Raw genomic sequence first — 15748 nt, 5'->3', positions numbered from 1 at the left:
GATTTGATGCTCAATAAACATTCATTATTATTTTCAATGTTAAGTCAAGTCAAGTCATCCTCATTTATATAGCGCTTTTAACAATGTAGATTGTTTCAAAGCAGCTTCACAGAGATAAGCATATCATTTAAGGTAACAGAGCTTGTTTTGGCTTTATAGCGGTTCTTTAATAAAGTTATTTTCCAGCTAAAGTTAGTTTTGATTGATTCGCTTCCGTCGCAACGATCATTTGTTATTAAATTAGGGGCCGCTAAGATGACACCATTCTCTCTACATAGAATTTAAACACGAACCTGTGATAAACGCTAATGGTGTTCACATGCGTATTAAGAATTGGTTCTATAGTTATGTGCGTTTGAATGTATGTGCATATATGCGCAATGTTGAAAACAGTTGTGTACAATTCTTTTTTCAAAATTCTTTGATAAATAGAAAGTTCAAAAGAACAACATTTATTTAAAATAGAATATTTTCTAACATTATAAATGTGTTTACTGTAACTTTTGATCAGTTTAACTCATCCTTGAGTAATGATGAATAAAAGTATTGATTTATTTTATTTCTTTCCCCCAAAAATAAAATAAAAATTCTTACTGACCCCAAACTTTTGAAGGGTAGTGTTTAATGTTACAAAAGCTTTCCATTTCAGATAAATGCTGTTCTTTTGAACTTTCTGTTCATCATAGCATCATGAAATAAAAATGTAAAAAACTGTTTTCAACATTGATAATAATCATACATTTTTCTTGAGCATCAAATCATCCTATTAGAATGATTTTTGAAGGATCATGTGACACTGAAGACTGGAGTAATGATGCTGAAAATTCAGCTTTGATCACAGGAATAAATTACACTTCACTATATATTCACATAGAAAACAGCTGTTTTAAATTGTAATATTTCACAATATGACTGTTTTTGTTTGTATTTTTAATCAAATGCATAAAATGCAGCCTTGGTGAGCAGACGATACTTCTTTTAAAAACATTAAAAATCTTACCGATCTAAAACTTTTGACCGGTAGTGTATATCTCCTCTGAAAGCTCTCTTGATGTCTCTCCACCTGGGTGTCGCCAATTGATTTCTACAGTTCTGTTCACATTACACACTGTTTGATAGAGACTTCACAGAAATTCATGAAGCTGATGCCTCATTGAGCACAATGACCAGTTTAGAGTTGTGCAATAGGATAGTTTACACTTACGATCAAACAATGAAGGCGATCAAACAATGAAGCATATATAGCATTGTATGTATGTGCACAAGTAGCACTTGTACTAGTGGCGAGTAATTCATTGGTTATGTGTTGATCCTTCAGAGCTTCCTCCTCCTCCTGCCAACATCTCCATCAGTAACATCAGTGACAGCTCAGCCTTCATCACCTGGTGTGTGTCCGAGGGTCACTCCGTCTCCAGAGCCGTCATCCGCTACCAGCGGACAGAGCAGGACTACAGCCAGCAGGTGGAGCTTGGTGTGCAGCCGGACCAGACCAGCATGAGCTTCCAGCTCCAGGGCCTGAGGGCCGACAGCACCTACCAGCTAGAGCTCTGGACCCTCAACAACATGGGAGAGAGTGTGGATCGGCCACATGTCACCCTCCAGACGTTGACCCCGCAGGAGAGCAAACGTGAGTTTGAGATTCAACCTTCCTATGTGTCTTCATCCAGTGCATCTCAAAAAGCTTCCACTACTGGAGTCAGAATCTGGTATTCAAGTGAATCAGTGTATTTATGTGTGAAAATATTCTGGAAACTCACAACCATTTCATTTTGGGGGCCCTAAGCAAAGTTAGGACGTTACATTCTGCTCAAAGGTACAGTTTTGGATTCATCAGAAATCGTAATTTTAGCAATAATCAATTAACACTATTGGCTTTAGCTTGAGCAAAAGTCTTCTTAAAAAAGGCAAACATTTAGATATCAAACATACTGTCTTTCTGCAAAACATTTCAGCTAAATGAACAAAAATCAGCAGCCTAAAGAACAGTTACTCAAGGAACTTGGCCATGTTTTTGACAAAAATATCAGCAAAAACTACTTAATATATATTCAAACATTGATAAAGACAAGTAAACAGTCAGTAATAAAATAAGAACCAGCAAAGAAATTAGAAAAACCACAAATAAATACAACTGATCAGTTAAAGAAATCAAATGTAAAATAATACCAGTTTTCTTTTTATAAATAAAATATAGCCTAGATTAATCCTTATTAAAGTTACAAAAATTATTCAGTCAAAACATAATTTTGTGTTTATTTGTCCCTTCAACTTAATTGAATTCGTATTTGCACGCTAGGCCTATATGAATCAATATAGGCCTAACCCTAACCCTATTTCTGAACAAGTATCCGATTTCTGATCTTAAGTATCTGATTCCAGAATTGTAATCAATTTCTGATTCACAAACCAGTTGTCCGGCACAGCTTATCCAGTGTGCGCTCTTCCACCTCAACAGATGTTTCATTTTCGATTTGTCGGCAAAAGAAATTGTAAGCATGGGTCCTGAGTCCTGGACTTTTTGTCTTTTGTTTCTCTTCTTTTTTGAGTACTGCGTGGATATATGTGCTTAGTAATTGTTTCTTTCTACTAATCCGGGCCGCCCGGTAATAAATCACGTCAAAAGGAGTCATGGATTGAGTTAACTGCTTTTGGTCAGCAGGGGTTGTCCAAGCCTGCATTAGCGTGGTTAGCGTGGTGGTTAACAGCTACGTTCTGTTCGGACTGCTGCCGGGTGGGAACTTAAAGTGATCGATCACTCCGACGGGATTCACTCGTCCTTTCAAACCTTACTTTTATTTGACTGTGAAAAATTTAATATTTAGAGAAATGCTTTCTTAAGTTTTTGTTTTTGTTTGTTTGTTTGTTTGCTCCAGAGAAAGAAAGTCATGAGGGGAAGTAAATGGCAGAATGATAATTTCTGGGTCTTCCTTTAAGTCTGTAGGTTGACTAAAGTGAGCAGCCTTCTGAACCACAGAATGGCAGATGAGACTGGCTGTACACACTGAGAGAGTAACACTGCCCTCTACAGGCATGGATCACTTAATGTTTATAAATCAGAATCAGAAAGAGCTTTATTGCACACACAAGGAATTTACCTTGGTATTGTAGCTTCCAGTCTACACATATAAATATAACAAGGCACATAATAACATTTACGGATAAGACACATATAGGTTTAGTCAGGATAAACATTTACAGATAATGAACATATTTACAGTATTTGTTATTAATATTTATTATAACTGGACTGTGACGCTATTTTCTTCTAGAAACAAACTTTGTTGTATTATTTTCCTGTTATCTCTGTAAAGCTGCTTTGAAACAATCTGTATTGTAAAAAGCGCTATATAAATAAAGGTGACTGTTTTAAATAATAATATTAATAAATAGGACTAAATTAATTTACAATGATATTGCACTATACAGTGGAGTATTGCGCTTGGAAGGCATTTAACTGTTGAAGAGGGAAATAGCCTGTGGTAAGAAGCTTGTTCTGTGCCGAGATGTTCTAGTGCGCAGTGATCACAGGCTGTGGCCGGGATGAGCGAGTCTGTGAAGATTTTACCTGCTCTTTTCCTCACTCTGGAAGAGTACAGGTCCTGGAGGGTGAGCAGATACCAATAATCCTCTCCGCAGGCCTGTCCTTTAAGTCACCTTTGTTTATATAGTACTTTTTTACAATACAGATTGTTTCAAAGCCACTTAATAGCTTTTTGTATTCTCCTGATGTCTGACTTGGTGGCTGAACCACACCAGTTATAGAAGTGCACAAGATAGACTCAATGACAGCTGAGTAGAGTGGTGTCAGCTGGCGAAGGAAGTATAACCTCTGCTTGGCCGAGTCAATGTGATTGTCCCACTTCAGGTCCGGAGAGATGGTGGTGAGCAGGAACCTGAATGGCTCCACTGCTCCACAGTGCTGTTCATGATGCTGAGAGGAGGAGAGCAGGGGCTCCACCATCATCTCCACTGTTCTGAGTTTGTTCAGATCCAGGTTGTTGTGACTGCACCAGACAGCCAGTTGTTCAAACTCTTCTCTAAATGCAGACTGGTGCAGTCATGTGTGTAGAGTGAGAAGAGCAGTGGAGAGAGAGAACACACACCTGAGGAGCACCAGCGCTGATAGTGAGGGTCCTGGATGTGAGTTTCCCCAGTAGCTGCTGCCTCTCTGTCAGAAAGCTGATGATCCACTGACAGACTGGGGTGGGCAGGAAAAACTGGGTCAGTTTGATGATAGAAGATGGTGGTTGAAAGACAAGCTGAAGTCCACAAATAAGATCCTTGCATAAGTCCCAGGTCTGTCTAGATGTTGCAGGATATAATGTTGACTGCATTATCCACAGACCTGCTTACTCTGTAGACAACTGAAGAAGATCCAGCAAGGGTCCAGTGATGCTCTTCTGGTGGGCCAACACCAGTCATTCAAACGACTTGAGAGCGACAGGTCGGTTATTAAGTCCAGTGATTTGGGGGGTTTTGGGGATCGGGATGATAGTGAAGCGTTTGAAGCAGCAGGGAACTTCACACTGCTCCAGTGATCTATTGAAGATCTGCGTGAAGATTGGGGTCAGTTGGTTAGCGCAGGCTTTTAAACAAGCAGCTGAGACGCCGTCTGGGCCTGAAGCTTTCCTAGTCTTCTGTTTTCTGAAGGCCCGGCTCACATCCTCCACACACACACCTGAAGCGCAGGTTGGCAGGAGGAGGAGGAAGGTTGCAGGAGGTGCTGGTGAGTGTGTGAAGTGAAGATCAAAGCGGGTGTGAGTCTAGGATTCTCAAACCTGCAGTAAAACACATTCAGATCCTCAGCCAGTAGTTGATTCTCATGTCTTGTAATTGGTGATGTTCATCATACTCTTCTAGACTGATGCTGGGTCACTGGCTGAGAACTGGATTTTCAGTTTCTCAGATTAGCTTCTTTTAGCCACACTGATCTCCTTCGTTAGTCTGTTTCTGGCCTGGTTAGGTTAGCTGATTTAAGTTTCTGACTGTAAGTCGGTATAAGATGAACTAGACCAGGGGTGTCAAACTCAGTTCCTGGAAGGCCACAACCCTGCAGAGTTTAGCTTCAACCCTAATTAAACACACCTGATCCAGCTAATCAAGGTCTTCAGGATTACTAGAAACTTCCAGGCAGGTGTTTTTGGAACTGGTTGGAGCTAAACTCCGCAGGACAGTGGCCCTCCAGGAACTGAGTTTGACACCCCTGAACTAGACAATGATCAGAGAGCCCCAAATCTGAACATGGGACAGAGTGATATGAAGAGTTTGAAAAGTCTTTGTGCGGGTAAGGAGAAGTAGTTCACCTGTTTTGTTAGGAAGGCATCGAAGATTTGCTGGATGGATACTTATAGTTAGACAGCCACATTCAAACTGACCACGTGGTTGAACAGAACCGCTGCTCCTCAGATTAAACCGTTCAACAAAACGTCTGAATAATCAAAGCCTGGAAAAATTTTGTCTGGTGTGTGTTGCCTTATGTCCAGTAGTTTGTCTTTTGTGAAACTGATAAGAAAAGAATGACTTAACACAGAACAAACAAACAAAAACAGCAAAAGAACTGGGGAGCTCCACATGAGGCAGCCATCTTATCCTTAACTATGATGAACATAAGCCTCAAACTGTGGTCATTTCTCTTCTGCATGACACAAAAAAACAATGAAATACAGCGTTTGTTGTACCAGACAAATACTTTAACGCCATGTGATCCAGGCACAAATTATAAATTTTGACCATTTTAACAATAAATAAATTCAAACAAATTAACAAAATATAATGAAAGTAAATGTATATTATTGAGCAAAATGGGTACAAATGTGCGAAAAATAAATAAAAATGCTGATACTGTTTAATTCACATTATGTTACTTAATGTAACATTATTAACATTTATTTAACATGTTACATTATTTAACACTTGACAGGTAATGTTCTGCAATATAGAATGTGATTTACAGCCGTATTCTAGACTGTAATTCTGTCTGTTGTGTTTCAGAGCTGCACGGATTCACGGCTCATGGAAACATGCTCTTCTACGCCATACTGGGCTCCGCTGGCATGACGTGCATTACCATCCTGCTAGCCTTCTGCATCGTATTGCAGCTTAAGAGAGCCACCTTCCAGAGACGCATGGTGCAGGCCTTTCACAACATAGTGGTGAGATCACAATAGAAAACAACTGAATTCAACTGAATTCAGTCACAGCTTACACTGTATAGCAGGGCTGTTCAATCCCGCTCCTTACAGCCGGGTTTCCAGTGATCCTGAAGACCTTCATTAGCAGCTTCAGGTCTGCTGGACCGGACCTACAGAGTCTGTAAATATCTGTCTTTCCCGTGCGCACAGAGAGAGGAGCCTGTGGTCCAGTTTAGCTCCATGCCTCTAAACATGCCGAAGAAAGTTCCCAACTCCAGCCAGTCTGTGGCCTATCCGGCCCTTGATTGGAGCGACATAAAGTTCCAGGACGTGATCGGAGAGGGAAACTTTGGACAGGTCTTGAAAGCTCGCATTAAGAAAGACGGGCTAAGGATGGATGCGGCCATCAAGAGAATGAAAGGTGAGAGGAATTCATCATTAGAGTCATTATGTGTGCTAGCGATTGCAGTTTTTCTCATGACGTCTTATTCTCTGTCTTCTCAATAGAATATGCATCTAAGGATGACCACAGAGACTTTGCGGGCGAACTGGAGGTCTTGTGTAAGCTGGGTCACCATCCGAACATCATTAACCTCCTGGGAGCGTGTGAACACAGAGGTATGCGGCTCAACCGCATGATCTTCTCGATAGGGCACTACTGCATAGCAGAGCTCATTTGCACTGTTTGCTTGTGCTGCAGGTTACCTGTATCTGGCTATTGAATACGCTCCTCACGGAAACCTACTGGACTTCCTGCGTAAGAGCCGCGTGTTAGAGACGGACCCGGCCTTTGCCATCGCTAACAGCACCGCGTCCACGCTCTCCTCGCAGCAGCTCTTGCACTTCGCTGCGGACGTGGCGCGAGGCATGGACTACCTGAGCCAGAAACAGGTGAGTGCAAGAAACATGCTGTCCTAATAGGTCTCTGCAATAGGATTATTTCCAGGATTAGTTCCTTAGAAACATTCCAGGATTTTTCTCCATATAGTGACTTCAATGGGGTCCAACAGGTTGAAGGTCCAAACTGCAGTTTCAGTGCAGCTTCAAAGGCTCGACACGATCTCAGTGGAGGAATAAGAGTCTTATCTAGACAAAACATCAGCCATTTTATAACAAAATTAACATTTTTTTACTTTTTAACCACAAATGCTCATCTTGCACCACCACGACTTCACGCATTACGTAATCACGTTGAAAGGACACGTGTACAGACCTAGTGTTTACAAAGCGAACGTGCAAAGACAAAGTGAAATGCCCTTTACAAAAAATAAATAACTAAATAAAAGGTTAAACAACGACTTTGGGCGATTTTGAAGTTGGAGGTGAAAATGAGTTGGAGGAGTTTTTCACCCTACCCTGTATTTTCTGCCTACGTCACGCGTGACCTTTCAACGTGATTACGTGGTGCTTCACAGAGGTAGTGCAACTGACTTATTCATCGGCAGCTGCAATTTAGATCTTCAACCTGTTGGACCCCATTGAAGTCAAGTCAAGTCACATTTATTTATATTGCGCTTTTTACAATACAGATTGTTTCAAAGCAGCTTTACAGAGATAACAGGAAAATAATGCAAAAAAGTTTGTTTCCAGAAGAAAATAGCATCACAGTCCACCTTAAGTAAGTTCAGTGATGTTTCATTTTTGTTTAAAAAAAGTTATTAATTTAGTTAATTTACATATATATAGCCACTCTGGAGTAAACCGTGATGTCATCGTCCAGCTCAGTTCAGTTCTTGTATAATAGTGTCAATGCAGGCATATCAATATTATTGTTGAATATTAAATTAAATGTTAAATTTAATGTCCCAACTAAGCAAGCCAAGCCAATGGCAACAAAGGTGGAAAAGGCGACAGTTGCAAGGAACCAAAACTCCATCAGAGCAGAATGGAGAAAAAAGCCTTGGGAGAAGGCAGGCATAGTCAGGGGGCCAGTTCTTCTCTGGCCAATGAACAAACAGTGTATGACTATGATTCAGGCAGCATTATAGGTCAGAAGTCAGATTGGTTTGGAACAATCAGAATATTATCCAGTTCCATCTGGTTTAAGATCAGAGTCATCACACTGGGATGGAGACGGGTTTGTTGAGGATCAGTGCTGATGGCTGTCGTGTCGATGAGAGTCTAGTTGACACAAGCTCTGCTGACACTTCAGGGATGCGTTGTGGTCGTGTCTAGGTGGAGGTCCTCCATCTGGTCTGGATACGGTCTGGATCCAGCTGATTACAGTAAACCTCGGAATAAGCAGAAAGACTAACATTAGCGTAGATGTCATTCTTCTTATGATGTAACAAGTACATCAGGTCACGGGTGTTATAGGAAGTGTTCCCGGTACCGGCTGACCTAATTTATGCAGCCTAATAATCATTTAATTGTTTTGACTTAACTAAACTTAAGATTGAGCCACTGTAGTCACTTGGACTATATTAACGATGTCTTTAATACATTTTCTGGGCCAGCAAGTTATAATGTCTTAGAAGCCTATGGAGGAGTTATCCAGTTCTCAGATTTAATCAAAAATATCTTAATTTGTGTTCCGAAGATGAACGAAGGTCTTACGGGGTTGGAACAACATGAGGGTGAGTAATGACAGAATTTTCATTTTTGGGTGAAATAACCCTTTAATAACTAATGATCGTTGCGACCGAAGTGAATCAATCATATTAACTTTAGCTGGAAAATAACTTTATTCAAGAACTGCTATAAAGCCAAAACAATCTCTGTTACTTTAAACTATCCTTGTATCTCTGTAAAGCTGCTTTGGAACAATCTACATTGTTAAAAGCGCTATATAAATGAAGATGACTTGACTTGACCTATGTAACATATATTTCTAAGAAATTTATTCTTTGATTTATGATTGCTGATGCACTTAATTTATTAACATTTAATCATGTTATGGTAATAATATTAAATTATGGTTAATTCAAGGCTGTTACTATGCACGTATTCGCTATCTAGCTCATTTTTGAATATATAGTATTCTATAGGCCAGTGGTTCCCAAACCTGTCCTGGGCTGCGTTCAGCCCCGACAAAACGTTGCACAACGTTTTTTAAACAGAAACGGTGATGCGTTGAACACACTGTTCTGATGACGCAAGAGTTGCAACTATGGCAGCTGAGAAGGCTATTCTTTGTGAAGAATTTTCGGAGCCTGATGAAGTCGGTATAAATATGTGTTTAATACTACAAAATATGCCCGATGTTACAGTTACTGCACTTGCCGCCCAGAACAAAAGAGAACATCCCAATCGAGTGAAGGGATTGCTGAAACTGAAATGGAAGCACACATCTTACCTAATTCAGACTAAAACGCATCTATTTAGCCTCACATACTGACTTTATTTGTAGTTCATACTGTTTTAATACCCTGTATTTTCTTTCTCCTTTTTAGGAAAAGCACTTAATTACCATTGTTTATTTCTATACCAAATGTCATACACTTGCAATGAAGCTAAAAATATAAGCAACTACATCATTATGTTGATAACCTATATTTTTACAATAAAACAAACATGTCTTCTAATATCCTCAGTTGTTGCGTATACCGAGCTGCATCGAAGACATTTGTAAATTACTTTCCTTGAACCCATTGTGCGAGTTCACTTTAATACCGTGTGCTTTATATACATGTTGCTGCTGATTGGACTGCAGTTCTGACACACCCACCAAACAAGAGAAAACGCCTCTCAAACCCCGTTGCACACCGGTGCACGCCGTTTCCAGGAAACATGACGTTCAACCCGGAAACCGTAGCAAAACGTTGCGCACCGTTTTGAACTTGAACGTGCCCCTGGAGTACCCCCAACACTGCACATTTTCTTTGTCTCCCTAATCAAATACACCTGATTCAACTCATCAGCTCATTATCACATGGGTTAATGAGCTGATGAGTTGAATCAGGTGTGTTTGATTAGGGAGACAAAGAAAACGTGCGGTGCTGGGGGTACTCCAGGACAGGTTTGGGAACCACTGCTATAGGCTACTCTCCGCTCGTCTTCACATATATAAATGTAGTAAAACATGTTTTTTTGGGGGCTTTAGTGCCTTAGCCCTTTAGGGCTAAAGAAGCCCTAAAACCCTGTATATCTATATTATCTATATTATTATTACTGGTTAAAAACTGGTTAAAAACTGGTTAAATAAACTGGTTTAACTGGTATAAACTGGTTAAAAACAAACCAAAAGTGTACTCATTTTTAATTATTGTAAGTAGGTAAGAGTTGTATATGATATGCATGTCTATACATCATGTTTATATATATCTTTGTTTATATATATATATATATATATATATATATATATATATAAAATTTTATTTTATTTATTTTTTTGAGGTAGTGTAGTATGTAAATTTTATGGGTAAATTTTATTGTGTATAAAGGTCCAACCAGGAACAGGAGTTGTTTATATTGTTTTAAATTGAAATAGTGAAGTATGTAAATTTTATTGTGTTTAGAAGCCCAACCAGGGACAGGAGTTGAAAATTAGCTTTTGCTATAAACTTTTTATGCAGCACTTCAGTGACAAGCTTTGCTTTGACACTATGTTTGTTTGCATTGTCCCTGTCAAATAAAAAAAATAAAAAAATAAAAAAAATGTTTTATGGTTGTTATTAATTGTGAATAAATCTAAAGCTTTTAAGACTATTATTTTGTGTTATTGAATTTGAATTGAATTTGTCATGAAGATGTGACCCTTTCATCCTTTTATGTAGGCTTACTAAATAATCTTAATTAAAAAAAAAAAAAAAAAAAAAAAAAAGGGAGGGGGTGCCCTTTTTCAGTTTCAACACATGCCCCTCAAAAGGTCTGTGCACGGCCCTGAAAGCTGCTTTGAAACAATCTGTACTGTAAAAAGCGTTATATTAATGTAGGTAACTTGACTGTGCATTTATTTGGTTAGTTGCTGGTTCCGCTGCACATTTAATTAACATTTCTGAATATTTTTATTTTGCAGTTTATTCACAGAGATCTAGCAGCCAGAAACATCCTGGTAGGAGAAAACTTTATGGCAAAGATTGCTGATTTCGGCCTGTCCAGAGGTCAGGAGGTTTACGTGAAGAAGACAATGGTAAAGATCTGAAGGAGAACGTGTGAATGTGTAAATGAACGTGTGATTTAACGTGTGTTTCTCTGCAGGGCCGTCTGCCGGTGAGGTGGATGGCCATAGAATCTCTCAACTACAGTGTTTACACCACCAACAGTGACGTGTAAGAGTCTTCCAGTCTGTTGTGTTGTGTGGCGTGTGTCTGCGCTGAGAGAAATGTGCGTGTGTCTGCGTGAGAGTAACATGTGTTCTGTCTGCGCTGAGAGAAATGTGCGTGTGTCTGCGCTGAGAGTAACGTGTGTTGTGTCTGCGCTGAGAGTAACGTGTGTTGTGTCTGCGTGAGAGTAACGTGTGTTGTGTCTGCGCTGAGAGTAACGTGTGTTGTGTCTGCGCTGAGAGTAACGTGTGTTGTGTCTGCGCTGAGAGTAACGTGTGTTGTGTCTGCGCTGAGAGTAACGTGTGTTGTGTCTGCGCTGAGAGTAACGTGTGTTGTGTCTGCGCTGAGAGTAACGTGTGTTGTGTCTGCGCTGAGAGTAACGTGTGTTGTGTCTGCGTGAGAGTAACGTGTGTTGTGTCTGCGTGAGAGTAACGTGTGTTGTCTGCGTGAGAGTAACGTGTTGTGTGAGCGTGAGAGTAACGTGTGTTGTGTCTGCGCTGAGAGTAACGTGTGTTGTCTGCGTGAGAGTAACGTGTGTTGTGTCTGCGTGAGAGTAACGTGTGTTGTCTGCGTGAGAGTAACGTGTGTTGTGTCTGCGTGAGAGTAACGTGTGTTGTGTCTGCGTGAGAGTAACGTGTGTTGTCTGCGTGAGAGTAACGTGTGTTGTGTCTGCGTGAGAGTAACGTGTGTTGTGTCTGCGTGAGAGTAACGTGTGTTGTGTCTGCGCTGAGAGTAACGTGTGTTGTCTGCGTGAGAGTAACGTGTGTTGTCTGCGTGAGAGTAACGTGTGTTGTGTCTGCGCTGAGAGTAACGTGTGTTGTGTCTGCGTGAGAGTAACGTGTGTTGTGTCTGCGCTGAGAGTAACGTGTGTTGTGTCTGCGCTGAGAGTAACGTGTGTTGTCTGCGTGAGAGTAACGTGTGTTGTCTGCGTGAGAGTAACGTGTGTTGTGTCTGCGTGAGAGTAACGTGTGTTGTGTCTGCGTGAGAGTAACGTGTGTTGTGTCTGCGCTGAGAGTAACGTGTGTTGTGTCTGCGTGAGAGTAACGTGTGTTGTCTGCGCTGAGAGTAACGTGTGTTGTGTCTGCGTGAGAGTAACGTGTGTTGTCTGCGTGAGAGTAACATGTGTTGTGTCTGCGTGAGAGTAACGTGTGTTGTCTGCGTGAGAGTAACGTGTGTTGTGTCTGTGCAGGTGGTCGTACGGCGTGTTGCTTTGGGAGGTGGTCAGCTTAGGTCTGTGTTCACTGGATGTTATTCAATATTCTCAATATTACTGTAGGTGCGTCCCAATTCATGTGCTTATGCACTGGTTAGCATAAATAGTGTGAGTAATGAGAAAATTCTAAAAAGCACTTCAAAAACCTGGATGATGAATCATCAAGTTAATTGGACACTTCATGCACTCACTGATCGCAGGTTTAATTAAACCTAGCATATGAAGACATGCTATCAGACTCTGATACTGAATGACTAAATAACCCTATAAAACTCGTACACTAGATGGTATAGAGAACATTTAGTGCATCATTTGGGACACACCTACAGTATTGGAGGTCGGTTGCATGTCTGCGGTGTTCCTGCTGACATGTGATTGGTTGGCTCTTGATTGGCAGGAGGAACACCGTACTGCGGTCTGACGTGCGCTGAGCTCTACGAGAAACTCCCGCTGGGCTTCCGGCTGGAGAAGCCACTCAACTGTGATGACGAGGTGTAAGTGTGAAGCGCCGGTCAGCCACACATGTGCGAGAGCAAAAGGAATGAACTCTTTCTCTGTCTCGCTCTACAGGTATGAGCTGATGAAACAGTGCTGGAAGGAGAAGCCGTACGAGAGGCCGTCATTCGCTCAGATCCTGATGTCACTCAATCGTATGCTGGAGGAGAGGAAGGTATCATGGGGGATTATTACTCTTCCAATTCTGATGAAGAGCATCATTACATGTTGTTTTGCTGATGATCTTCTCCTCTCATTCGGTCCAGACGTACGTCAACACGACGCTCTATGAGAAGTTCACCTACGCCGGCATTGACTGTTCTGCGGAGGAGGCTGGCTGATCTCAGAGCTTCATTATGCTTAATTTCATCCTCTGATTCACAGACTAGAGGTTTACACACACTGGCCCTCATTTATCAAAAGTGCATACACCAAATTTCCAGCGTACACCTGGCGTACACCCAAAACCACGGTGACTTTGAGATTTATCAATATGGACGTTGGCGTACGGCACGCTCAAATCCTACGCCAGCTCAGGAGGTGGTGTACATGTACGCACGTTTTGAGTTAGTGCGGAAATGCGCAGAAAAACAATTCCTAACACCACAAAACGCACTGACAAACTAAAAGATATGATATATTATGACCCACTGTAAAAAAACAACAACATAGTAATTATAAACTTCAGTGTTTATTTTTGTGCAACATGGACTTCAATGTTTAATTTGTGTGACTTTACTAAAGCATTTGATTTGTAGGCATATGTATTCCTTCATTTGCGAGCCTGTGCGTTTACCTGACGTTTCAGGGTTAGGCCCGGCAGGTGCGCACTGGGTTCAGTAATGAAAGGCTTTCAATGACCAAAAAATAATTCAGACTGACAAAATAATAAAAATGACATTCTTCTTCTTTTAAATAATAATAATAATAATACAAATAATAATAATAACGACATTCTTCTTCTAAATAACATAACTTCTAAAAAATCATAATAATAAGAAGAATATTACAAATTGTCATGCAATTATTAATGTGAATGAATGGTACTCCACATCACATCATCATCACTACTGTACACCCCAATACATGTGACGTGATACGAAATTAAATGCTAATTGTTTCAAAACACGTGCTGTAAAATAATGCATTGTGATAGGTCATTTGCTCATCCAAACAGCTATTTAAACTGGATTTCCACCGTACACCAATTCTCATATTTTGTTTTTGTGGGCGCCTTTAATCCCACTCTTTAAACTCCCAAATAAAACAATTTTGTTTCTTTCCACTTCCCTGGTGATGGTCTCGATCTCCACGTCGGAGAAGTTTCTCTTCTTTGCCGTCTTCCGTGTGTCCATGGCGTAAAATGAGGGCGTGGGGGAAGCGGAGACTTGAATATATAGGGGTGTGTTATTCTAATGACGATCGTTTTCAGCCACGGCATTTATCAAGGGCAGGTATTGCGTACACCTGGATTTCAAAGGTACGCACAGCTTCATAAATCAGGCGGTGAGAGGAGTGTAAGCATAATCTTACGCCAACATATACGCCCGTTTCTACGCAAGAATGATAAATGAGGGCCACTGTGTGTATCATATTTCTGTTTATTGTGAAGTGTTTATTTTTGTGTGAGATGTTGAGTGCAGATGCTGACAGATGTTTAACATTTGTATATTTCATTGTTTTTAATAAAAGCCCTGTTGTTTGATACTGCAAGCCCTTCTGTTTCTGAATGTACATAATGAAGACTTCAATCCGTCAGCTTTAAGACCAATAAACCTCTGGAAAAGCTTCTATTTTTGTGACCAAAATAAGTAATGTGTAACCACTTTTTAGCACACAAAAGGCAATCCAGGATTACAGATTCAGAACAATCAAACATGATTTCAGTGTGTAATTTTGTGTATAGCTGCAGAAAGTGGATTGATATCATTTTTAAATGGGTAAAGTTGTCATGGTAAAATTCCATGGTTACAAAACTCTTTAATTCACCTCTTTGATTTTATTTACATTCCACATTGCAATAATTATATATATATATATTGTAGCCGCACTGGGTAGTATGTTAACATTAGCTCAAATGATCTATAGGGAATTTTAATAATTAATCTAGAATATGTTTAATATATTGCATATTACAGTTACATTAAATTATCGAATTTGAAAACAGATCCGATTGTATATATGAATAATCAATTACAACGAATTATAATTCCTCATTCATATATCAATAGTCTTATTTCAGATCGATTTATGTGAGAGAACCCTAAATGGAAATTAATATAATTATCAAACAGTTGTTTGTCCAGCAAAACGGCCGTAAGATTAACTTATCAACTTCTCAATAAAGTTATCACTTATAATTTCAGGAAGAATAGTTTCTGGCCATTGAAACAACTCTCCTGTCCTTATAAAATTTAGGTTACTGAAATCGTAACAAGATAAAGCATGTAGCTTAAGATCGAAACATCTCATTGACTTGGTTATATGAGCATTTAAAACAGAGACAATCAGGAATATATGGAATTTAATAGTGGAACTAATGAATACATAACTACAATTCACACAGAGTAAATATGCGCATAACAAAACAAACAGTAAAACAATACAAGACAAACAGATAACAGATAACAGATGAGAGAGAGAGAGGATGAAAGAGTGAGTGAGGATGAGAATGAGAATCTGCGATCCGAGAGAGATCACGGAAT

General features: G+C 40.0%; 1 protein-coding gene across 2 annotated transcripts in view; it reads left to right on the top strand.

Moving 5' to 3' along the window:
- The window catches only part of tek (TEK tyrosine kinase, endothelial), a 41009-nt gene extending 27084 nt beyond the window's left edge, over window positions 1-13925 (top strand). Inside the window, exons 13-23 of one of the 2 annotated variants that reach the window (XM_084114632.1) lie at window positions 1319-1627; window positions 5992-6152; window positions 6342-6552; window positions 6639-6749; window positions 6832-7022; window positions 11089-11202; window positions 11271-11341; window positions 12525-12565; window positions 12946-13042; window positions 13119-13218; window positions 13310-13925. In XM_084114632.1, the coding sequence (XP_083970758.1) occupies window positions 1319-1627; window positions 5992-6152; window positions 6342-6552; window positions 6639-6749; window positions 6832-7022; window positions 11089-11202; window positions 11271-11341; window positions 12525-12565; window positions 12946-13042; window positions 13119-13218; window positions 13310-13384 (1481 nt within the window). In that variant the 3' untranslated portion in view covers window positions 13385-13925. Of the gene's footprint in view, window positions 1-1318; window positions 1628-5991; window positions 6153-6341; window positions 6553-6638; window positions 6750-6831; window positions 7023-11088; window positions 11203-11270; window positions 11342-12524; window positions 12566-12945; window positions 13043-13118; window positions 13219-13309 lie in introns of those variants that run through there. The other variant, XR_014606255.1, reaches the window with a different exon arrangement.
- The last annotated feature ends 1823 nt before the right edge of the window (window positions 13926-15748 follow it).

Source organism: Abramis brama, assembly GCF_963993115.1.
Source record: "Abramis brama genome assembly, chromosome: 5".
In the NCBI taxonomy this organism is placed as follows: domain Eukaryota; kingdom Metazoa; phylum Chordata; class Actinopteri; order Cypriniformes; family Leuciscidae; genus Abramis; species Abramis brama.
The sequence above is the reverse complement of the archived record's forward strand: the minus strand, read 5'-3'. Positions and strand labels throughout refer to the sequence as shown.